Source organism: Carlito syrichta, unplaced genomic scaffold (assembly GCF_000164805.1).
Source record: "Carlito syrichta isolate Samal-C Ts95f unplaced genomic scaffold, Tarsius_syrichta-2.0.1 Scaffold305200, whole genome shotgun sequence".
NCBI classification, from domain to species: domain Eukaryota; kingdom Metazoa; phylum Chordata; class Mammalia; order Primates; family Tarsiidae; genus Carlito; species Carlito syrichta.
In genome coordinates, this window is record NW_007249296.1 from 509,716 (window position 1) to 536,157 (window position 26,442).

Sequence of the window (26,442 nt, forward strand, 5' to 3'; positions counted from 1 at the left end):
CATCAGTCAAACCTAGAACTGACTCACATTTTTTAATTTCACATACATATACACACCATTTTCTCAAGGCTGTTTGTGGGTAGCAGATTTTATTGACATTTTGGTGAAAAATAAAATCTACACATAGAAGGAAAAATCATGAGACAGACTTTTTTCAGAATTTAAGACCTAAAAGTTTCAACTGAATGTGCAATATATCCTTTCTCTAAGAACACTCCATTTTGGAACATCTGAATAGTGGAGATATCTTTCTTTTCCAACCAGGGTTGAGTGGTTAGTACTTCAAGATATATCCCTGTCCCCATCCCCCATTTGAGGAGGAAAAGATTTTCCTACCAGGTCCACACTTTGTAAGTCTGCTTCAGCATCTTGAAATTAGTACTTCATATTAATACACTGAAAGGAGTTTATTTCTTTCTACTCCACAACAGCCCCAACACTTTATTTATTTATTTTTTAAATTTTTATTGTAAAGATGTGGGGTACAATTCAGAGTTAGGTATACAAACATTGATCATGCAGCTATCCCTGTTAATGAGGTATGCCCCTTCCTCCCCTAGCAGTTTCCCTCAATTGCCAATCCCACCCCGCCCCCCCCACCAACAGTTTCCCATAACTGGCAATCGCTTTCTTATAGCATTATAATTGTTCAAATTCCTCTTATGAGTGAGAACATTTAAATTAAGCTGTTTCGGATCTATAAGAATAAAAAAATTATGGCCCAAATTGTCTTAGTGGCTTCTCATTTATGAAAATAAATAAAGAACATCCCACCTTATATACCAAGCTCTGAAATGACCCCAGGTAGGAACCTTAACACACTACCCTTAGATCCAGGCCATCACAGCACCAGCACCAGCCTCTGGCTGTCTCCTGGCTGAGCATCTCTCTATCTGCTAAAGGCCTAAGGGCCTTTGGCTTTGTGGACTAAGGTGGCCTGCATTTGTATTGGTGCCCCAGCCCTGCAAATGTTATGAGTGGGCTTGATGATTTATGACACAAAGCAACCACCTCTTCTCCAGTTTCCATTGGGCAACCCGGTAATTTTGTTCTGTGTGCAAAGAGCTTGGGAAAGAAGGTCATGATTAACAAAACTAATAATACAAGTACAACCCTGTCCCAAAATAATGCTGCATTTTTCTTTTATCCAAAAGAATACAACAAATGGAAATTCAGTATTGATTTGCACTGTTGTTTTTAGTCACTGAGATTGAGCTGCTCTAATGTTAGCAATGAATCTTCCAGAGAAACAAAGAACCATTCTCATGAACAGAGAGATTCTTACAGCTGCTTCCTATGCTTTATGTAGGACCTTCCAGGAAGTGCCTCACAGATAGATGCAAGAAACACTAAAGCCCTAACTTTCATCACCTATTTTGGGTGTGGAATATCTGCTATTTTTTCAGCAGCAACGCTCCTGACATATGTTGCCTTTGAGTAAGTATTTTTCTATCTGCAAAACCTGGTGCTACCTATTTCTAATGTGAATAAGAAAATTGTCCAGCTTTTAAAAACAATTATATACTTTGTGAATCATGTAGGGTGGTTCAAATTTAATGTTCAGATTTCTCATATAATATATTACACAACCTGAATTTTCCAGCTGTTGAATTTTGATTTCTAATGAAGGTATTTCTATTTATAAAATACACTCGAATTTGGTAGAAATGATTAATATTTTGTATAGGATGTTTTCTCCATTGTAAAATGTCAAAACATTTGCTTCATAAATCTTTTAGAATTAGTCCTGAAACAGAAAAAAAATTTAAACTTATTTTTAACTCAATAAAAACTAAGAAACTTCAAAAAGGTTTAGAGAATTTTTTTTTAATAAAAAGGTCATTCTTATAACTCTAGAATTTTTTCTGAATTAAAAAGTAACTGTCAAAACAAATTGGAAATTTTGTAAATAATTGGAAATAGTTTTGATGTAAACTTAATTTTGTTTTTTTTAATTGAAGTCTCACTCCATTACCAGGCTGTAGTGCAGTGGCACCCTCATGGTCACTCCAGCGTCGACTTGCTGGGTTCCGGCGATCCTTCTGCCTCAGTCTTCCAAGTAGCTGGAGCTACATGTGCATGCTACCACACCCGGCTAATTTTTGATTTATTGTAGAGATGAGGTCTCACCAAATTGCCTGGGGTGGTCTCGAACCCAAAGGCTCAGGCAATACTCTCACCTTGGCCTCTCAAAGTGCTGGAATTACAGGCTTGAGCCACTGTGTCTGTCCTAAACTTAATAAACAGTCCTTATAACTGGCCAAATACTCAAATATCTTTAGCCCGCCTTCTCCTAGCAGAACTGTGTCAGAAACATGTTGCTCCTGATTCTATTGCAGAGCTGTATAAGATGTGAAGTTGCTGCCTGTGCTTAAAAGATTTATTTACGATATTTGTTTTCTTATATGTATTTTCCTTCTTCAGGAAATTGCGAAGGGATTATCCCTCCAAAATCTTGATGAACTTGAGCACGGCTCTGCTGTTCCTGAATCTCCTCTTCCTCCTAGATGGCTGGATCACCTCATTCGGTGTGGATGGACTTTGCACTGCTGTGGCCGCCCTGTTGCATTTCTTCCTTCTAGCGACCTTTACGTGGATGGGGCTAGAAGCAATTCACATGTACATAGCTCTAGTTAAAGTATTCAATACTTACATTCGCCGATATATTCTAAAATTCTGCATCATTGGCTGGGGTAAGCTTCCTAAAGATTTTTGACTTTGTTTTTCTGTCACAAAAATTGCCAGATTTCCATAGAATAAAAAAATCCTCTTTTTTTCCCCCAGAGGAACTTAAAAATCGTGAATGATGTGGATTAGATATACATATCTTAAGGTAGGGGGCATCTTCAGGACTGTATTTTAAAAACTCTTTAACAGCACTCATTAAATTCAGGAGTAAAGGAAAAGCCCTCACTCCTGAGTCACCACAGACTTATTTCCTGAGCCCAGAGCCAGCCCACCCAAGTCTGAAGAAGCAGCTGGCAGATAGTGGTTCTTTTCCATTATGCCTTAAAATATAAAGGCCAGCTCAGACTCCTAGCTATACTCATCCCTAGACACACGACTATGTCTTAGAAACCAGAAGAAGGTTATTTTGGTGTGTGAAACCAGAATAGTTACAGAATTCTTGCCTTGAACTTTTCAGTGAGTCTTCAGTCAGACATGGATGGTTCTCTTAACCTGGTTGTGATCTTCTCATTGACTTCCTTTCTTTATTTGGGTTTCAAATTGGACCAAGCATTTTAGAGCTTTCTCACAGTCATTTTCAGATGGAAATAGAGGAGTGAGTGGTATTTCCAAGACCTTCCATACCAACTCAGGAGGCAATAAAAGCATATTTCAGGCAACTAGGGTGGCATAGAGTTTCACTTCTGAGATATATATGGGAATACTTTATGGATGCTCTTAAGAGAAGAGAAGACCACAAAGGCTTTAAACCCTATATATTTCCCTCTACTTTTTCTAATCCCACTAATTAATCCCAGAATAATTAAATAGGTGTTATTTAAGAGTAGGTTTTAACTGTTGTTCATTAGAGTTGTACATTCCCCACCAAGAGAAGAATGTATTGCTGTTTTTAACCAAGTTGCTAATTCTTAGAAGTTTGAATCTATTATATGGAGTGTTTGCATAAGCGTGTATACTCACACCCTCGCACTCGCTCTCACACACACTCTCTCCCTTCACCCTTTTCCCCTCTCTCCCTTTCCTCTCTCTCTTCCTCTCTCCCTCTCTTTCCTTGCCATTATCATTCTTATAAAGCAGTTCTAGATGCTTCAAATGAGTTGTTTATGTCATGGTCTTTTTATAACAGGTTTGCCTGCCTTGGTGGTGTCAGTTGTTCTAGCAAGCAGAAACCAAAATGAAGTCTATGGAAAAGAAAGTTATGGAAAAGAAAAAGGTGATGAATTGTAAGTAATAAAACTTTTTTGGGAATGTATTTGTAATGAGTATATGTCCTTTGTTTCCTAAAGTTTAGTGTAGGTTTCCATGCCAATAATGAGGCTCTCATTTTAAAAAGTTGACATTTATTTGCATGACTTTGCCAAGGTCTCTGCTGTACCACAGATTAATTCAACTGAATGTCCTAAAGTATTTGAACCACTTTTCCATATTAACATTGTATCTGTCATCTGGGGAAATTCAGAAGACACCTAAGATACCATCTTCTAGCGTCAGAAGACCCATTCTATTTGAGATTTCATAATACTCCTGTTTCTTCAAACCCACACACATCTTCACAAGGTAAACAGCAGTATCAGACAGTGAATGATTCAATGCCGATATCAGCATAATATAGAAATGTAGTGAATGGAGAAATGAGTAAGTTCTTAAATAACTTGGAAAGTTCCCTTCAGACTGAAAGATCATTGATGTTAAGATTTTTATATTTTTTAGTTTGGGCAATTCTCTCATATTTTATTAGTCACATCGTGCATGGTCAAAAAACATCTGTTGACTGAAATAATTAATGAATAAAGAGCTTATTCCTGAGAGGAGATCTGTGATGCCATATACACATGCATGTTTCAAGAATGGATAATACTTCAGTCTCTTGTATTTCTAAAGTAACACTCAAAAGACCCCATATGAACTAGGGTAAAATAGTGGAGCTAGGTCAGGAATTCTAGGATTTTAGAGGAGATTCCATATGTAAAGAAAAGTTAGCTACAGGGACAAGCAGTATTATTTCGAGTATCTTTATAATAACATATATTAAAAGTAGAAATCGGTAAGTTCAAAATATGAGAATTTAAAAAGTATGTTAGTCAACTCTTACACAATTATATTTATTTGTTTGTTTGTTTGTTTATTTATTTTGAGTTGGAGTCTCACTCCGTTGCCCAGGCTAGAGTGTAGTGGCATGCTCACGGCCACCCCAGCGTCAACCCACTATGTTCTGGCAATCCTTCTGCCTCAGCCTTCCAAGTAGCCGGAACTCCAGGCATGTGCTACCATGCCCCGCTAATTTTTGATGTGTTGTAGATACAAGGTCTCACCAAGTTTCCCAGGCTGGTCTCGAACCCGCAGGCTCAGGCAGTCCACTCGCCTCAGCCTCCCAAAGTGCTAGGATTACAGGCTGAGTCACCAGGCCTGGCCTACTCTTGCACAATTTTAATGTACTACTTAGTAAATTGCTGAACTATTATCAACTCTTATTTATTAAGAATTTACTGTATGCCCGAAATGTTGTTAAGTTCTAGGATTCAAAGATGGTCAGGACAGCTTTTGCCTCTGTGGAGGTTATATTCCAGTATGGAAGACATAACCTAGAATGAGGACTATTAATAATAGAATTTTAAGATTAATTTAATTACCTTTAACTGATTCATCCCATGTTTGAGACACCTAAGAATTTCCACATCATTGATTGGGCTCTAGGATATCTGCAAATTGCAGTGTTTGTCAGCTTTACTTATAGTATACTTTGCACATAGTACAGTTTTAAAATATCTTTCATCTATTATTTGATCTGTATATCATCCTAATTATCAAGTACAGATTTATCTTTTGGAGGGTGTGCCCCTTATAGTTCACTTAGTATTTGTTCCTCTGGATCAAACAGTCAACCAAAGTTTTTATTGGAAGTTTTGAGAAGGTTTCATCATTGTTTTGCGGAAAAAACATCCAGAGTTATGGCAACAGGTGACTGGTTCTTCCACCTTGACAATACATCTGCCCCCACTGCACTGAGTGTTCAGCAGTTGTTGACCAAACGGCATGACCCCCATGCCTTACCCTCCCTGTTCACTCAGTTTTGCCTTGAGTGACTTGCTTTTTGTTTTCCTGGATGAAAAATCCCTCAGAGGGAAACATTTGGCCTATGTGGAAGACGTGAAACAAAAACAGCAGAAACACTTAAAAGGCATCCAAATTTATAAGTTTAAAAACTGTTTTGAGCAGCAGAAAAATCATCTCAGTAGGTATATGGCAACAAATGGAGAGTTCTTTGAAGGTGACCGAGGTTTAAACATGTAAGAATAAATGTACAATTTGTTATGTATAAATTTGGGGTTTTCTTTTGGTCTCCCCTTATATATCCTTCTCCATCTTATATGAATATTTTTTACTCAGTCAGTGTAAGCTTTGTAATTATGCACGAAAAGTGTCTATATAAGACTCACAGCTCTGTAATAAGGTCTTACCTCAACTAGGCTAATGATATTAATAGGAATTATTTTGTCTACAGTAATAAACGCACAACTAGGTATGGCTTGAATAACTAGGCGTTTACTCTTTGTAAATGATAAGAAACATGGAAGTAGCAACCACTGGCATTGAGTCTATGGTTAAAAATGTGAGGACTGACAAATCTGCAGCTTTCTTGGCCTCTGTCACAGACAGAAGATGACTACTGCAGCTCCATAGCTTACTTTCATATTTGAGGCCAGAAGGAAGGAGTCTTGCCAGTGGAATCTACCAAGAATAGTTCTCCCAAAAATCCCTTAGCAGACTTCTACTTCCATAAAATTTTGTAAAGCAGTGTCACACGGCCGCCCTTCAAATACAAAAGAGATCGAAAATGAATTCTTCAAAGTCCCATTTTTATTGTAGAGGCACACAAGAGAAAAGGAGGTTAGACATGGCCTGGGAGAGCCATCCAAGAGTGTTTTCATACCAACTCAAAGCTCAAGAAGCCATCTTGTTTTCTTTTTAACGTTGAATTAACTTAAATAACTAAATGTTAAGTTGATGGCTATCTAAAAACAAACAAAAAACACCTATGAAAAGACTGAAGAAGAAATTGAGATCCAAGGAAGTGAAGTGACTTTCTAAAGGCACTGGAGAAGGAAATTTTCAGTAGTCCAAACTAAGCCAAGAAAATTCTTAGGTAAACAGGACATAGCAATAAATTTCCTTTTTTCTTTCTCGTTTCTTCTTTTTTAAGCTGTTGGATTCGGGATCCAGTCGTATTTTATGTGACCTGTGCTGGGTATTTTGGAGTCATGTTTTTTCTAAATGTTGCCATGTTCATTGTGGTAATGGTGCAGATCTGTGGGAGGAATGGCAAGAGAAGCAATCGGACCCTGCGAGAAGAGGTTTTAAGGAATCTGCGCAGTGTGGTCAGCCTGACATTTCTGCTGGGCATGACATGGGGTTTTGCATTCTTTGCCTGGGGTCCTTTAAATATCCCTTTCATGTACCTGTTCTCCATCTTCAATTCATTGCAAGGTAAGATAAATTGTATCTGAACAGTTTCTACTTTCTAATTTTGTCTTATTTGCAAGTCATTTCGTTTCGTGATTGATGCCATGTTAAGTTTCTACATCACTAGTCCAAGTGCTGAGCACAGTTCCAGGCACAGAGTGATCCTTCATTAAAAAGTTCTCGAATGAAACAAAGAACTGAATACCACATGTTCTCACTCATAGGTGGACCTTGAACAATTATAATGCTATAAGAAAGGGATTGGCAGCCGGGCTCGGTGGCTCAGCCTGTAATCCCACGCCTTTGGGAGGCTGAGGTGAGTGGATTGCCTGAGCCTGCGTGTTCGAGACCCGCCTGGGCAGCGAGACCTCATCTCTACAATAAATCAAAAAATCAGCCGGGCGTGGTAGCGCGTGCCTGTAATTCCGGCTACTCAGAAGGCTGAGGCGGAAGGATCGCCGGAGCCCAGCAGGTCGAGGCTGCGGTGGCCGGGAGAGGCCACTGCACTCCAGTCTGGGTGACAGAGTGAGACACCAACTCAAAAAAACAAAAAAAAAAAAAGAAAAAAAAGGAAAGGGATTGGCAGTAGTAGGAAACAGGATTGGGGCCCAGGGGTGGGATTGACATTAGTGGGAAACTGCCAGGTAAGGAGGGGCACACCTCATCAACAAGGGTACCTGCATAATGAACTTTTGTATACCTAACCCTGAATTGTACCTTACATCTTTAAAATTAAAAATTGTTTTAAAAAAAGGTCTTAAATGGATAAATCAGGTAAAATATTAGTTTGCGTTTTTCTTTTTCCCCAGTGATGTATCCCAAGTAGCTAGAACAGTGTTCCTGGCAGATAGTAGGTGCTTGATAAATATATATTATTGCATGAATGACAATGGAGCAGGGTAGGTATCTAGCTGAGAGCCCAGAGGGAAATTTTGAGGGATGCACAGACAACTTTTATCTTCTTCACAGTTTTGCTGAGTGTTGGTGCTCTTTGTGGAACCTTATCCCTTGTAGTTATACCATTCGTGACCAGAAGAATTTTTAGTTTTTATGTAGGAGCAGAAGCAACTCACCTTGATTCCTCGACCCTTGACTCCTTGGATTTCAAAATAAATGCCAACACTTTAGTTCAGAAATTCTCATCTTTTCATGAGATATGTTGAACTTTTTATAATTAGCTCCACAATTTAACAGAAGTTTGCCAGTGGCCAGCTTTGTATAAAAATATGAGACTTCCTTGGAGGAACTTCCAGTTTTATTTATTCCATTATACATACCTTAATGTACTCTATAGAGAATTTAACTTTTAAGCTTAAGTGAATATTAATTTTTTGAGAATTAAATGACATTCTTTAAGATATTTTATGTACCCAAGGTTGTTGATAAAATTCCCTAATGTTCCCTCATGTTGGTACCATGAGGTCAGCACTCTAAAAGAAATTAGGTGGCAATGCTTGGAATATTATTACACAGAGCATTACCAATGACTTACCTAAAGCTATTGGTCCTGCAACTGTAGATGTGTAGGGAAGGAAGAGCTGCATAAATCTTATCTGGGGTGGAAAGCAGGTTGGCACTGCTTACCAACTGAGGTGCCAAGGTGGACGCTCCCTACAGGTGTGTTCTAAGAAAAGCCTGTACTTACCTGCAGGGCAGTGTTGTTTACTGCTTATCCTCTGAGGTTCTCCACTAGATTGTGAACTATAAAGAAAATTTGTCACATAGTAGATGCTCAATGATTGTCAAATGAATGGATTGCTGAATGAATAAAAGAGGCTTTGGGGATGGCTTAAGTCCAATTTGAGACTCCTCTGGCATAAATATGTTTTAATTAGTTCAGCAAATTTTATTCTTGTTTACTCTTCCATAACAGAGGAAATGTGTGGGCCCATTATCTTTAGAAATAGAATAATAAACTCAAGTGCAACTCCAGTAGTTGGAGACTGAGTATATAGCATATGACTATATCTTCATTGGGATCTAGCTATGTAAAATGAGTACTTCTCTATTCAATCTCTTCTATAATATACAACATAAAAGTGCCTAAATAAATATTGACAAAAGTTTTGTTAACATTAGAAATTCCATGGTTTTATATTTCAGGATTGTACATGAAAGGCACATTGATCTGCCAACCCAAGCTTGGTTTTGCTTTGAGAATTTCCTGGCAGTTTTAGTAACCTTCAACAGCTACAGTTGTCTGTTCAGCTCTGTTTCCATTAATGAGTATTGAGATGTTTTATTTTTCCCAGCATGGATCTCCTGTCAGGAGGGGAAAAACGTTGTAAACCATCATCAAGTCAGTGTTCTTCATAAATCACTGACTTCTAAGACTGATTTTAAGTTATATAAGTTCAGAACAGATTTCTGCACATTTAATGACATTAAAACACATCCTTAAAAGTACATTTAAATTAAAAGGCAGTGATACAGAATGCACAAGTCTACCAATAATTGCTTACTGCCCAGTCTTGTGAAAAATCTTCTCAGGATGTGATGGAAAGTCCCTTAATGGTTTTCATTGGTGAGTCATTTTCCAAACCTTCCAAGAGAGGCTTTGTTGTTAGAAATATGTGCCTTACTAAAAGAAGCATGTAGAATTTAGACAGTTTAAAGAAACAACTCAGTGACTGCAGAATGAACTCAGGTAGTATGTAGACAAACTATGTTCAAAGGTTATATATATGTGTATCCTTTTTCTTCTGATGTTCTTCATTTCAGTAAAAATCTTGACATCGTCTCTTTGCCTCATAGAGCTTATATTCTAGTAGGGGAGACTGAGGTTAATCAAATATATTGCTGTATAAAAAGTAACTCATGAAAAACATTGTAAACCATCATCAAGTCAGTGTTCTTCACAAATCACTGGCTTTTACTCATACATCACAGAAGACATGATGTATAACCTGAAATCTGAAGGAAGAAATAGGAATTATGTAGGTGAAAGATAGGAGTAGGAGTGAGGAGAAGAATATTTCAGGTAACTGGCCCTTTATGTGCAAAAAATTTGCTATACTTGGTGATGACAGTGAATGTTCAAGGAGTTAAAAGAAAGCTTATATATCCAGAGAACAAAAAAAGGGCAGGATAATGACAGTGCAGAGTGGCACAAAAGGAAGGGAAGTGGTAGACCAGACATTTTGCTGTTTGTCAATGCAATAGGAAGTCATTGAAAGATTTTAGACATGTGGAGTGACATAATCAAATGTGTGCCTTGTAGAGATAAAGCTGGATATAATGTGGAGAATGGATTGGAGCTGCCCAATTGTATCTGTAGGGAGAGGAGGTAGGAGACTCTCTCATGATGGTCCAGGAAAAGATAGTCCAGTATTTTCGACAGCGATGAGAATTCGGGAGCCAGAGAGATGTGCAGGGTCAAGTGAAATTTAGGAAGCATGTGCCTCTAGAATACTCATCATTGGTTAGGTCATTAAACTCTTATTTTTCTAGAATGATTATGACAAGGGGTCTACTTGTTAATATAATAATAAAGTTAATGGATGTCTATTATTATAAGACTTAACAAGGCTAAGGCTTTGAAATGCAACACAATATTCTGAAAGCTAAAATTATACCAAAGAAATTGTAGTCTTGCTCAGATTTGGCTGAGCATCTAAAAATCAACAGGGTAACAATGTAATGCCATGGAGGTAGGACACGTGGAAGCAACAAGTGTTCAGGGTAGGTCTACTGTGGTGTCAGGGCATATATATCAGAGAAGTGGCTTTTGATAGATTTATTTTCACATTTGCTTATTTCTTCAGAAATTTGGTTTGAGCATGTTAAATAATCCTTTTTAATCTTTCAAGGTTCTTGGAAATATATGTAGGTATATATGTACAAGTACATAGTCATATGTAATTATATGAGTACTCACATAAATTTGAATAGCCTATATATTGAAATGTTTTATGTGCTTTATTTTTATATTTGCATGTTTCATTTTATATGTTCATTTTTGTATGTATTTTTATTTTTAGTTGCATATGTATTTTTATGTACATTTATAAGTGTGTAATTTAATTGCCAAAAATTGGGTTAAATGAATATCAGAAAATTGTAATCTGTGTGGTTACAACTAACCACAAAATTTTACCTACTTGAATAAGCAAATGAAGTCATGAATTAAATCGAGGCTAAAACCAAGATTATTATTTTCTAATTTTCCATAGGATATTGCATTGTTCTCTTTATTTTACCTACTTCACTTGATTAAGTTACATAGTAAGCATTTCATTGATTTTTTCTACTAAGATTAAAAGATAAATATACCTTCTCTTAATACAACAGAATTACACATCTGTCTGCTCTATTTTTTCTGCTTTTTCAGGATAAGCTAGCAGACATTGTATTAAAAGTTTTTACATTTTTCTAAAGAATACAACCACAGAATATCTTATGTTATACAAATTGCTATGCAACAGAGAACAAATGATTGACAAAAGTCCATCATAATTTGCATGCCTGAGATCATTGGACTGTACTTCGGTAATTCATCCTACATAAACAAAAGGCAATTCCCTGGTTGCTGAGATCTTGGCCAGAGCCCTCTTGGACATCTGTCCCATGGTGACATCATTGATATACTTACAGAACTGAGTTTTTTATTGCTCTGAGATGCAGCACATGCATGTTGCTACTTAATATGCAAATGACAAACAACAGTATCCTAGTCTGTATATCTTGTTCATTAACTATACAAAAGTGTTTGACACCATGCATTAGATTAAATTTCTCCAATATATAGGGAAGTTTAACTCTCATGACAATTTCATCCAGATTTAAAGTATAGCTCCGTACCAAGAGCTTTGTCTTTAACTTTTCTTTTCCAGGCATATGAAACAATATTGATTAATAGTCTCCGGCATAATCAGCCCATCTTCTGTAAGGCTATAAATGATAGTATGAGATGCAACATAACGTTCTGCACACAGAAGCTGCTATGGAGAACACAGAAGGTTATCGTTAGCCTACTCAGAGATAATGTTTACCATGAATTACTTTGCTAACATTAAGATACCCAGAGAAATAGAAATAACATATTTGTATAGCACAGTATTGTTTACAAAACACTTTCACATTAACATATGTGATCTGCTGTCATTCTTGCAGTAAATCTGGAAAGGAAGTACCTAACAAAGAAGATATTTTTCCCATTTTACAGATGAGGAAACTGAGACTCAGAAAAGTCAATGACTTTCCCAAGATCAATTTGAATCTGGCAATATGATATTTACATATATATAGTATATATGAAAATAGAAATGCACAGTATTAAGGGCCAAAGCATAAGTAAAGAAAACCAAAACTAATTACTGCCCTTTCTGTGTTTTATTTCAAAGTTTCTAGGAAGTGAATATCCACTTCCATTTTTTTACAAACCTGTCAGTAACTATAATGAATAAATGAGAATTTTATCTCTTATTCTTGTTCAGCAAAAATCATTTAGGGAAATGCATTATTATTATTATTATTATTATTATTATTATTATTATAAGGAAATTAAGCCAAATTGTAAGATAAAATATGCTAAATTTCAAGTAAGTTTCCTTTGCCATCGGAGGTTGAGATTAGGAGCCTGTTGACCTGTTGCATAATCACATGTACAATACACAGATTGAATTGGTGCCAAGGTAAAGAGATGACCTACATTTCAACCCCTAACATCTGAAACGACATCATTTTGGCTGAGACATTACACACTGTAAGGAAATAAATTACTCATCTTTTGGCAGGGCATTTTGTGTCACAGAGAAATAATTTTCTAAAGGGCACCTTGGTAGTATGAAAGGAGGAATTAAGAAATTTCCAAAGACAGCCATAAACCTTAAAGATCCCCAGCCTTATAGCCAGCTGGCTTTGTCTGTGTGATAAATGAATACAGGAGCTGTTTGAAGATTTGGACACAGGCTTGCTAAGGAAGTTCAGAGGTCATTTAGATTATTTTTGTCCAAAATCAGTTTCCTTGAGCACATGTCCTCTTCTGCCCAAATACCTGGTTTGATTAATTCTTCAGCAATTTTTCCATCAAATCTCTGGAACTGCTTTATACTTATGACCTAATTAAGACACCAACCACTCATTACTACCCACTCTGATTCCATCTCACATCCCTGAAGTTATCTATGTCTGCAGTCTTCTCCTTAACTGTATTCCTGAATCTTTATTATCCAGGAAGAAGTCACCTTAAGCTATTTGAATAAATTGATAATGATTCTGCTGAAAGTATCAGTGGCTTTTAGTTATTAAAGAACTCTAAGGTGAGGACCCAAGGTTGAATATTTTTTTTCTTCTCCACCTGGATTCTTGAAGGTGACTTTTCAGAACAGTAAATGAATGACAATATATGCTTCCCTGAATTTTACTGTATAGTAGTTTCTAAGGAAACAGTTTCTATAAATTTTTTTAACTTTTTGATAGGTAGCCTAAAGATCTGAGAACAACCCCTTGGCTATTCATTTTACACTTGCCCCAGAAAGCCCATACCATTATTACCTGAATCAGTTAAAGGGAATGAGTTCTATGTGGGAGCCAAATTTCTAGCCTAAATATTTCCCATATAGTTAAAGAGCTCTTATAAAAATCAAGCTTAAATACAAGCCCATACAATCCATAGTGAATATAATGCTGATACTTAGAAGTAGTTGTTTCTAGTCGGGCTTGGTGACTCAGCCTGTAATCCCGCGCCTTTGGGAGGCTGAGGTGAGCGGATTGCCTGAGCCTGCGGGTTCGAGACCCGCCTGGGCAGCGAGACCTCATCTCTACAATAAATCAAAAATCAGCCGGGCGTGGTAGTGCACGCCTGTAGTTCCGGCTACTCAGAAGGCTGAGGCGGAAGGATCGCCGGAGCCCAGCAGGTCGAGGCTGCAGTGGCCGGGAGCGGCCACTGCACTCCAGTCTGGGCGACAGAGTGAGACTCCAACTCAACAAACAAACAAACAAACAGATAAAAAAAAGAAGTAGTTGTTTCTACCCCAAAACATACTACTTGAATGTGTTCTGAGGTAGATAAAAGGATTAGATATTTTTAAAAATCAAGTCTATTATTTGATGAGACTTTTAAGAATGTTTCTCACTCCGCATTTTATGGGCAATATTAAGTTTAGATCACCTTCTTCGCTGATCCTTCATCATCTTACCTTGTCTTTGCTGAACCAGCCTTGGCCCCTAAGAGTCCTTCTCTAGGCAATTTGACAAGGTGGAGTTCATACATCTTCCGCCCTGATAACGCCCATCAGCAGTCCAATTCCCCACATACTTGCAACACCCATTCTCCATCATAATTACAAATGTTATTATTTTAAATGAGCAAATTGTAACATTGAGAATTAAAACATCCACAACTCATACGTTGTCAGTGAGTTGCATTTTTTACAAAAAGTGAGCATATGCCTCTGGTTAGTAAAAGATGGAGGTGAAAGGGAGACAAGAGTGTGGGTGGGATGACAGTATAGGGGGTTGGTTAGAAATCTGTTCATATAAAGTGTGTTAAGTTTTTATTTTTCTTGTTCTAGCATGAAATAGATTCATATAGGTAAGATAAAGAATAAAGTCAATTATGAAGCTGAAGAAACTATTGCTGAAGAACTCTGGCTTAGATTCATCAGAGTGTTCATTTTCTAGGCTGAAATTCACCTTTAAAAGGACCATTATGAGCTCTGTTTTGTGAGATATGAAGGAGTCGTGAAACTAGCACTTACCTGTCAGGATGAAATCAGAGCTTTGACTTTGAATTCAATCTTTCCAGCCGTTTTAGCTTCCACCTTTTATGGGCAATATTAATGTTGTCAGTTAAGTAAAATAAAGTCAGTTAAGTAAAGCTTAAGATGCTATGAAAAGTAGAACCTGTTGTGATGGTCCCTGGTCATGGTTTAATACTCTTTCCTGAAAGCTAGAAGAACATATTCTTTCTACATGGTATGAAGATTAGCAAAGGAAAAAAATGATAGAAAGAAGGTAGACTGGGATGCGTAATCAAACAGATTTCCTTGGATGTCAAAATAGAACTCTGTTAAAGTTTTGTGATTTTAGTTCTGCTTCTGGCACCAAGATCTGTAAGTAGATGCGGGGGGAATAGTCCTTTGTTTTAAGGGGGAATAGTCCTTTGTTTTCTCATGTTAGCCTCCTAGTATCCTTGGTGTTCTTGCTATATTGTCTACTTTCCCTAATGTTTATGTGAGCTGTTCAGGGTGGAAATGACTATCACATTTCCCACAGCTGAACTCTAAAAGGGATATTTTGTTCTGAAAGAATTTTGGTATAATTTTTATTGCCAGACTAACTAAAATTCATGGGAAAAGGGCTAGTTACTACAAATAGGAGAATAATTTATTATGAGAATCCTATTCTGGTTTACAGTGGAACTATGTCTCAAGGCTAAACAATTTACCATTTTTACATTATAAATATAATATCTTAGAATGTGAAAGATAGTCATCCCTAAATTCCTTATAATTCTAATTTCTTATGCTTATTATCAAATTTTGTCCCATAGCATCACAATTTATGGTGGAAAATGGAATATTTAAATGACTTCTCGGTCACATAATTTAGAGGAGATGTATCAGATTTTGAATACAATTTAGATACCAGTGTCTCTTAAACTTATTGGGTGCCTATAAATTTACAGGCAAACATGATTACCTTAAAATAGACAATGTCATTTAATGTCATATAATTATGATTTAGGGCAGTGCTATACAATCTGAAAACTTGTTTTGTTAAGTGTTGTCTTTATCCTTATCCTCTCTGACTGCGTTCAGCATCTGATCCTCAAAATAATTCACCCCACCAAGGCTGAAAGAGCAAATCTGTGACCTAGTTCTCTTCCTCTGTCCTTAAAACATGAGACACAACCTCTGAAATTTTTTTCTCCAGTATGTATGACATTTATAAACTACTGAGTGTTGTAAAAGAATAATAGACTATTAAAGGGAGCAATATTCACTAAATTCTACCTTCTACCCTCAACTAAAGAAAATCATTTGCTCAACGGGAAGCTCTAACTTGAGTAATATATAGGTTAATACTTGAGAACAAAAGTTCTAAATTAAAGTTTATAATTTCTTCTAGTTCTGATATGTGATTCTATTAAACACGAGTTTAAGAATACACAGTTAACTATATTTTTAGCTGTGTGACAGAAATACCTCCAAGAGCACATTCTGGAAATTCTGACCCCATTCAAGGAAAATAGGGTAAACCTGAGTCAACGGACCTCCTTCTTAGAACGGCAGCCTCCTTCATCTGAAACCTCTTTGACCTTCTTACCCGAGGTTTCCTTCCCTCTACCCTACTCTCAAGCTGCCACTCCATCTTCAAAACATAAAAGGGTGAGTGGATTGCCTGAGCCCACGGGTTCGAGACCCACCTGAGCAGCGAGACCTCATCTCTACAATAAATCAAAAAATCAGCTGGGCGTGGTAGCGCATGCCTGTAATTCCGGCTACTCGGAAGGCTGAGGCGGAAGGATCGCCGGAGCCCAGCAGGTCGAGGCTGCAGTGGCCGGGAGCGGCCACTGCACTCCAGTCTGGGCGATGGAATGAGACTCCAACTCAAAAAATAAATAAATAAATACATGTATCTATTAACCAATTCAAGTTATTTATATACTTTTGTTTATTCACACTACTGGTGCATTACTGGCAATACAAAGTTTATTGCTTATTGAGAGGATTTACTGTATTAGCCAACTGATTAGAGAATTTGGTAGGTTTGGGATGGCTTTGTAAAGCAATCCGATTTAATCATTTAGAGTGTGAAGATGAGGTCCTACTCCCTACTTCCTGGGAAGGCCTACTTCAAAGAGTTTCTGAGTGTGGAAGATCCTTTCTTGCTCTGAGACTTGATCATGCCCCAGCATAGGCCTGGGCTGTGTACAGGCAGATGTCTTCTCTCCAGTTCTTTCTCCCAGCCCACAACACAGGGACCTTCATGAGGTATTTGCTTGTTTTCTAAATGATTGAAGTTTGATTCCTATTTATCAGAGCTTTCTTTATGTTAAATTAGAACTTCCCTACCCTTTCTAATATAACATTTCAAAGAAATAGGACAGTAGGATATATTTTCTTCATTCATGACTTGATTAATAATAATTGATAAAGTAATAATAATAAACAATATTTTATTTGTATAAATAAATATATTAATATATATAATGATTTCATAGTAATAATACATACATTGTAGTATTACAGGTCATTGAATGTCTCATGTCTCTCAGAGATAAATGTGTTTGAATTTCTCAGACATTTTTTAAAAGGCTGGTCAAGCATTTCAAATCAGGGACCAAAATGTAGTCAATATTTTTATAATGGCACTTCTCATTAAGTTAAAATGTGCAATCATTCTTCAGTAATTTCAACAGAAATTAATAGACATTGTATGCTAGATGCTGAGCACCGTGCTCAGGGCCTACTGATAACTCAATAAGAAGCTAAACCCAGAGAAGTATCAGCCTAGGGTCATTTCACTGAGATAAGGGTCCAACATGTAAAAATCCAACAAGCTCCTTTTCTAACATTTCATAATAACATAATTTATTCTGAAATGAAATTATGTGCCATTTTGAATTAAGTTATTAAAACATAAAATATGTAAGCATAACCTCAGGCATTTCACAAATTTAACACATCAAGAGTACTGTCAATACTTCTTTTCACTTTTTCAATTGTATAAAAATATATATAATTTACAGTTTTCTCAATAAAGTCTCCATATTCAGAAGGAACACATTTTAATTGTCCTTCAAAGGTGTTGCAATTACTTTTACTGTTATGCTATTACTGTTATGCTACTCCATGCCAGACCCTTTCCTCCACGAATACAAGGATTGTCTACCTTGTTCACTTTTGGATATCAAACTCCTAAAACACAGTGACTCCTGCTTAGCAAGGTTTAATAAACAGTTGCCGATTGAATTACCCTTCCAGAAACTGCCCTCATTTTCCTACCCAAAGGTTTCTTGTGGTTCAGTTCAAGACTTAGATCACCTAAAAAGTTCTCCCTCCCCTTGGAGATATACTGCATAGTATAGTATATTTCTAGGGTATACGCCAGCGACTTATTTACATGCTTTTTAGAAATTGTTGCCTTAAGTATATTTTCATTGTACAATATCCCTTAATTTGTGCACCACTCACTCCTATTTTTTACCCCCATCTCCAAAAACACTTAGCACATTATAGTGCATGTAAGAATTTAATTAACTCATGTGGAATTAATGATTGATTGATCATGGTTACCGTTCCTTCCATCAATAAACATTCATCAAGTTCCTACATAATTCCTGGCATTGTTCTTAGCATGGCCAGCACAGCATTGGATAGACAAGTATACCTGTTCTCTTGGAGCTTATTATTTACTAGGAAGAGTCAATCGAGCAAATGAATAAATGAGGCATACAACACTATCAAGTATAGATGAATACTATGAGGAAAATAGGTATGTGAAAGGGAGTAACCAGAGGCTAATTTTTTTTATTAGTTGATGATGGTTTCTCTGAGGAATTACCTGTTGGTCTGAGATCTGAATGTTAGGTAGGAACTTGTTATGGAAAGATCTGGAAGAAGGCATTCAATGTGATATTGGACAGAAATGAGCTTGATACATAGAGAAATAGAAGGAAAGCTAGTGTAGTTTGAGGGATAGGATTAGGAGAACTACTGTTCAGAACATCTGAGGTGTGAACTGCAGCTAAGTGAAGATTTCTTATGAGCAAAATAGGTTGGAATCCTGGCAGTGTTGGGGATAGAAAGGAGTAGGACTAAATATAAAAATTAGTACTTATATTTTAGAAGTATTAGTACCACTGAGACAGTGTAGCCATTGAAGAAATGGAAACCCAGAAGCTAGTCATGGACATTTCAAGTAATGAGTTAAGTAGAAGAATAAAAACTAAAGTACAATAATCTACTAAGGAGGCCAGGAAGGAATCCCCACCAAATTAGGAAGAAAACTGAGAGAAAATGGCATCAAGAATGAGGGAATTTTTGATTGTGTTGAATGCTACCAAGAGGTCTAGTCAAGTGGCAGTGGGAAATTTAGCAATCTGGAAGTCATTACGGTCTTACACAATTAATTGTAGTGGGGTCATGAATGTAGATAGCAGCTTATTTGGAGTGGGTGAACAGAAGGTATGAGAAAACGTATAGACAGCAATAGTTAACCATATCAACATGTTCTATTGGGCAAGGGAATAAAGAAGATGAAGCTGAAAGATGATTGGAGGTTAAGGGGGGAATTTTTTGTTTCTAAAAAAGTGTTACTAGAATATACTTGTAAGGTAATGGAAATAGCCAAGAATAGAGGAGTAAAGGGAGCAGTTGATGAGGCTGCAAGGAGAGGGTTAAAAATGCAGAAGCAAATTACCTGAAATGTTAAAAGGAATTGGCTTCCAAAGCACAAATGACACCATTTTTGATTGCAGGGAGTGACTATAAATACGAAGACTTTTCCATTATGTAAATATTTCTGTGTTAAAACGTTGAGAAACTAAAATGGGCCAGGTGTGGAGTCATATGACTTTGCTGATTTGGGGCCATGTTTGACCTGCAAAATACCAGTTTTCTATTGCCCAACCAATATCCTATGAATATAACTATAATATACATAAGTAACATGCTCAGAATACACAAATTTGAACAGATGATGAGCTTGTACATATTTTCAGTTTTCTCTTTTTTTCTAAATTTTATAGAATGTGTTAACATAATTTTAAGACAAATATAAGGGAAATATTAAATACTTTTTAATTAAATGTTGCTTATTTCAGCTTGGTTTTTAGGTTGTCATAACCAATGCTGAGCAGAACAGGCAAAGACAGAATCAGATCCATTAGTTATCCTAGTTTTATCTGTACCTTTGTGTTCTAGCAGATTAAAATGCCTGCTACATACTACAAAATCCCTTTCCTTCAGATCTTTGTTTCTTAGCGTCTTAGATGTAAAAAATTTAAAATAAAGAGGAATCCATGTATTTTACAAGATTTATCTTTAAAATGTGTTGATTGACTTAAAGATTTATATTTTCTTTTGTTATAGGCTTATTTATATTTATCTTCCACTGTGCTATGAAGGAGAATGTTCAGAAACAATGGAGGCGGCATCTCTGCTGTGGTAGATTCCGGTTAGCAGACAACTCAGGTAAAGGGTCATGTTGTTGATTGGATTTTACATCTAAAAGTAGTTGGAAACATTTGTCCTTTATTCTTCCATTGTCAGACCAACCCAAATCCAATAGTAACAAATTGTAAAAGTGGAGCATGTGAAGATGCTTAGTTGGAATCTTAGAATGTTAGGGCTGGAGGATATGTGAGCGTTTTGGACCCAGTCCTTCTATTCTGCAGAGGAGAAGCATGAATTCTGGACAGGTTAAATGAGTTGGCCAAGGTTTCCTGTCTAGTTTAACAACCCAAATCTCCAGAGGTTTCAATTTACCAGACTCACCTTTCCACATTTTTTGAGATTTTCAATGACATTACTTGGCAAAGAGGTTTTTCTCAGTATAAAAAATATATATATTTAAAGAAAAATATTCCTTTTTTTTTTTTTTTACCATCAGTGGTTACTTCTCACCCTTAGGATATTTTAGTGGGATTTTAAACAGTACATATACAAGGTCAAAGTAAGAAAGTATCTCTTTCTTCAATTTATTATTGCTCTGGGGAAAGGGGGGCACACCTCATCAACAAGGGTACCTGCACAATGAATATTTGTATACCTAACCCTTAACTGTGCCTCACAATTTTAAAATAAAAATATATATTAAAAAATTTATGATTGTTTACATGTCAATCTCTTCTTTGAACCCTTGCCAACATCTCAGAAAATCAAATGCTCCTGATAAAGATCGCAATGCTGATTTTTCAAGGCAGAGCATGTTCCCCATGAAGTATCTCCATAAAGACTGATGTCATTTCTTTCAGACTGGAGTAAGACAGCTACCAATATCATCAAGAAAAGTTCTGATAATCTGGGAAAATCTTTGTCTTCAAGCTCCATTGGTTCCAACTCAACCTATGTTACATCCAAATCTAAGTCCAGCTCTACAAGCTATTTCAAAAGAAATAGCCACACAGGTGAGTCATTCTGGCCCTGATAAAGATGTTTTCTGGTACAATTTTTATCACATTTTCATTGCGAATATTAGCATATCATGAAGATTGATGGATTGCAATGCCTGATTAGGGTGCCTGTTTTATATGTATCAAAATAAAAATCTGTTTGAAGACCTTATTCAACACTTTTAAGAATATTTTTCCCTTTAAAAAATGTTATAACCCAAACTCTATCCATATAGCCATGATATCATTAACTCTGAATATTGTTTAACTTCATCATTTGATTAGAAACTTAGTTTTCTTTCAAAATCATGTTATTTCATTTAAAAAGTTATGTATTTTTATTTTAAAAATGTAGAAATTGAATTGCAGATTATTTCAATATAGTACTAAAGTTACTTGACGAGTTGTCATGGAAACAGGAAGAAGCACCAGTTAGGAAGTATATTTTATTTAAGACTTAATTCCTTAACCATTGGCTGTGTTATTGGCAACTGCTCTTTAAATTACTGACTAAATATGGAAGAATAGAGAACATAATGTTTGGAAAGTGATACGGAGCTGTAAGAAACACTGTCTTTATTCATCTTATATACATATCATGATATGATTACTACACATTCTAACACTGAACATGTATGTGAACAGTCCTGACAACAACATGAAAATAAAAAATATTTTATGCCAGGTGCATTGGTATGTGCCTGTAGTACTAGCTGCTCAGGATGTTGAGCGGGGAGGTTGGTTTAAGCATGGAGGTTTAAGACTGCAGTGTGCTATGATAGGGACACTGCACTACCACCTGGGCAACATGGCAAAAGCTCCATCTCAAAAAAATAATATTATTTTACAGTACTTGATAGCCAGTAAGTGATGTGAAAAGGTGTAACCTTTTAATGATTTCAATGGGAATAATAGAATTGCTTTAATACTAATTAAACCCTTAAATCCTATTAAACCCCTAGCAGACAGCTGTCCACACTTAGAACACAGCACTTTCCTAATTAAAGATACGTCTAAAAGGACAATGGAAATAACTTGTTAATTTTTAATTTGGTTATCTGTTAAACATGAGCAGAGGTGAATGGCACAGGGAAGATAAATGCTTGGCGTTTTGCAAATAGGGAGTAAGGTGTGTGCTCTGTCTGTGATTGTTCATCTTGCAAACACTTGAATGGCAAATGAGCCTGATGTATATCTGAATTCTTACACATGTCCCTGTTTGCACTGCCTCTGAGTCTTGCTACTGGAGTGGCCACTGCCTGATTGATGACAGTACTATGGGAAAAAAATGTTGTGTTTAGAGAGTTTGCTTTTTCCAAAATTAATTAAAGAAAGATCTAAGGACTCAGAGCAACTTAGGACAATTCTAAAAGCATCTTGGGACCAAGGTCATTTTTTAGGAGGAGTTGAATGTAAGCTGTGGATTCTCTTCTGGAATAAGGTGTAGACTTTGAGTCATCTACATAATTTTGCTTATAATTAAGTCTGTGCAACCCTGTTTGAGAATAGCTATGTGAAGAAATTGATAGCAGGTCGAAGGTAGATTGCTCTACCTATTTGGTGATTCCCTGGCATAAAATATCCTTTACTTATAATGAATTATTTTTTTCACTTTAACCAGGCTTAAAATTAGATGCTCATTTTGCCTCTCCTTCTAGATGCACATAATGCATTATTAGTTAGTTACGAGTGAATAGGAGTTGAACCAATTGAATTGCTTTCCTCTTAACACAGCTGAAAATAGCTAGCCTGAAGAAATGCTACTCCTAAAGAGGGAGAGAAGATAATAAGCCAGGTAATTTGGAATATGGGGTATTTTGGAAGTATTAAGAAAGGGCTATAGGATTCTGGGGAAAACTGACAAGAAGATAAAAGAGGAAATGCAGAGATGGAGATACCAAAGGCAGACTTTACTATTTTAAAATGTTGTGTGTTCTTCATTTGGTTTTGTTTTTTAAATAATATGTTCTTGTTTTCTACCTCTCTTAGCAAGAAAACTTTGGGCTAAGTGGGTTCTTGTCAACTAGCATAAGAATATAGTTAATTATATGATATTACTTCAGTGATATTATAAAATCTGGTTTCCAACCAACTGACTTCAAACAGCCTTTGGCTATCCGGCCATTTCTCAGTGGGACAACTGGTATACTGGGGATCATCCAGGGTATCCAAAAAGTCACTGCATATCATCATGGCTATCTAGTTGATTTATTCCTTGGAATTGATTTAGACATTCATATGTTTATGGTGTAGATAATGTCTCCTAAGAGCATTCCTTCAACAAAAGTGGATCATTCAGGTAAACTTTCATTACTTTTTTGAATGCATGAATTTTTTTGCAAGGTAATAAGAGAATATATGCATGAATTAAGCTAAGATTCTTGCTGCACCAGCAAAATGGCTTATTCTTTACAATACTTTTAAGCTAGCACAATGATTACTGCACTCAGCTGGAATTTCTGAAATTTCAAATGATAGTGTGCTGTGCTGGCTCTTCTCTGCATGGGGTATCTGCAAGCTGCTCCTTCTAGGAAATGTACCATGGTCAGGAGTGAGTGGGTCACATATTATGTAAAATAATGACAAAAAGCAGTTCAAGAGAAGATTTGTTGCAGAGGAACATGAAATTCTTAACTTTCCCACAGCTCTTATGGATTACTGAATATGTCATGGTACATTCATAGAAGTCATGTAAGTGAAATTGTCAATTTCAAGCCTGCTTTGTGAGGATTTTTATCTGCTTGAAATTTCAGCATAGGTCAAATAAAAGTTCATATCCCTAGCCCCTGGCTTTCAAACTGGCAGCTATAATCACAATCTGTGTTACTCGTAATGTAATATCTAACCAGAGACTGGGAATACAGTCATTATTCAGAATTTTACCTTACTAGACTGTGAAGACCCATCAAATTGCATGACATCTTTGGAATAGAGCTGGTCAAAATCTCTAAAAGTACATGGCCCTGGAAGTTATCAGGAAGTAGAGCAAATATATCCTTGACATTTCTCTGAGGATGTGTGGTTTTATATAAACATCAAGTACAAATTATTCATTATTGATACTTAAATGAATAGAAAAATCTGCACTAGAAAACCAATGGCTAGTGAATATATGAACTGAAAGAAAGCACTGAATCAGTCAACTTGCTGAGATCCAAGTGGGGAGGGGTCCTTATGTTATGACTCTTTGAGTCTTTTTCTCTCCAATGTTGGGACATGCTTCAGTCATTCCATCATGCTTCAGTCTACCCATTCTCTCCATGAACCATCTATTCTCTCTTGCATCCTTTAGTGTGGGATGAGAGTACCATTTCCTATCGTCTTATTTTGTGTCTACTCCAACATAAGACAACAGTTGAGCAATTTGAATAGTTTCCAAAGACAACAGATATCATGATGATGATGGCTTTTACCAATTATTGATGGATTTTAAATATAATGTCATATACTGGGTCCAACTTACCCAAAACATAGACACTGGAGTGAGCATTCTAGTTTTGGAGCCATAATTTCTAAAAGCAGTTTTTTGGGGTGGAGTTTTTCCCTCTTCCACCATGTATAGAAAAGATACACCTGAAAGTTCATATTTTCTCCAACAGTGTAAAATTTCGGTAATTTTATTAACTTGAGTGTAGATTTTTTTTTTTCTTGAAAGTGTACTGGGAGAGTGAGGTACTTAAAAGATATTCATAGGTCACATGGCAACCTTGTGTGTTTATACATAATTGAGCTTACGTGAGATTCAGAGGACTATCTGAGCCAATTTTAGAAGTTTTAGGTCTAGGGAAATAATATCTAAAATAAATGATACTGAAAAATTGAGGACTGAAGTTTATTTAGCAGTCTTTTATTATTATCAATTGCTCTGATTTTGCTGATGTCAGCAATATCATCATTCTGAAACAATAACATAATAAAAACAAGTGGTTTTTATATTAAAATATTTTTATAAAGTGAATTTTGATTTTTATAATTTAAAGAATAAATTACATAAATAAATTATACAAGATGCCCTTTTTATTGTATTTCAGTCATTTACCAATCTATAAACCATGAAAAATTGTGTTCAAAGAAGCCTTTTATGTTTTTAATTTTGCTCACTTTTATTCTGCAAATCCCTTAAATTTAATTTTCTAAAAATTTTTATTATGCAAATTGACAAATGTATATATAAAGTAGAGAGGATATGATAGTGAATTCCTTTGTACCCATCAACTCATAGCCAGTTATATACCTCTACCCATTTTTCCCTCCCTATATTATTTGGAAAACATATTTTAGATATCATGTAATTTATTCCATAAATATTTCAGCACATTTTAATTCTTTTATTACATAATCTGGTATTTCTTTCAATCCATTTGGTACATGTATATTTGAAGTGGTTTTCTGGTTGTTTTATTCACTGACTCTTTGAAAAATGCCGCTTAGAAGAATATTTCTTATGACAAAGCCACACAATACAAATTTCTAGGATGTAAATTGACATTCGGTAAATATCAGGAGTGTGCTTTCAAGATGAAAAAACATGAAATTTTAGTGCTGCCTATGACCTGAGAAAGAACTGGAGCTCATTTTCTTTGTGTGTTTTTCTAAGGTGTAACACAGAGTATACTGTATGGTGGCCCGCAGGCATGTCACCAGCTCATCTTGAAGTCTAATTTCTTGTATCATTTCTTGCAGACAATGCTTCCATGGACAAGTCCTTGTCAAAACTGACTCATGCTGATGGAGAACAAACAGCAATCATCCCTGTCCATCAGGTCATTGATAAGGTCAAGGGTTATTACAATGCTCATTCAGATAACTTTTATAAAAATATTATCATGTCAGACACCTTCAGCCACAGCACAAAGTTTTAATGTCTTTAATGTAAGAAAAAGGAATCAGTCTGCAGGAACATGAAGAGCTGCAAGCAGTGAAAACTACAACTAGCAGATATAAATGTGCTATTACCTAGGTAACTGCATATATATGAGGAATGTATCTTGTGAAATTCAGAATTTCTCTTTTCGGCATATTTCTTGCATGGAGAAGTTTCTATCATCACAACTGCAGTACTGAGAGTGGCCAATAGGACTCAGTAGCCACAAGAGATATGATTTTTTTAAAAATGTATAATTGTGTCAGACTAACTAGAACTCTGGGGAGATATTAAAATTAGAGGACAAGGGAGAGGCAAACCCTAGTTTAGAGCTCATTTATACCCCACCTAATAGTTAGGTCTGGAT

The 26,442-nt window shown here is 36.1% G+C and overlaps 1 protein-coding gene across 1 annotated transcript in view; it reads left to right on the forward strand.

Annotated features, from left to right (window-relative positions):
• The window catches only part of ADGRG6 (adhesion G protein-coupled receptor G6), a 143,678-nt gene extending 117,579 nt beyond the window's left edge, over positions 1–26,099 (forward strand). The window contains exons 19-25 of the mRNA XM_008061306.2: positions 1,310–1,437; positions 2,425–2,693; positions 3,815–3,911; positions 6,890–7,173; positions 20,190–20,291; positions 21,074–21,226; positions 25,895–26,099. Coding sequence (XP_008059497.2) covers positions 1,310–1,437; positions 2,425–2,693; positions 3,815–3,911; positions 6,890–7,173; positions 20,190–20,291; positions 21,074–21,226; positions 25,895–26,073 — 1,212 coding nt within the window. The 3' untranslated portion in view covers positions 26,074–26,099. The remainder of the gene's footprint in view (positions 1–1,309; positions 1,438–2,424; positions 2,694–3,814; positions 3,912–6,889; positions 7,174–20,189; positions 20,292–21,073; positions 21,227–25,894) is intronic.
• The last annotated feature ends 343 nt before the right edge of the window (positions 26,100–26,442 follow it).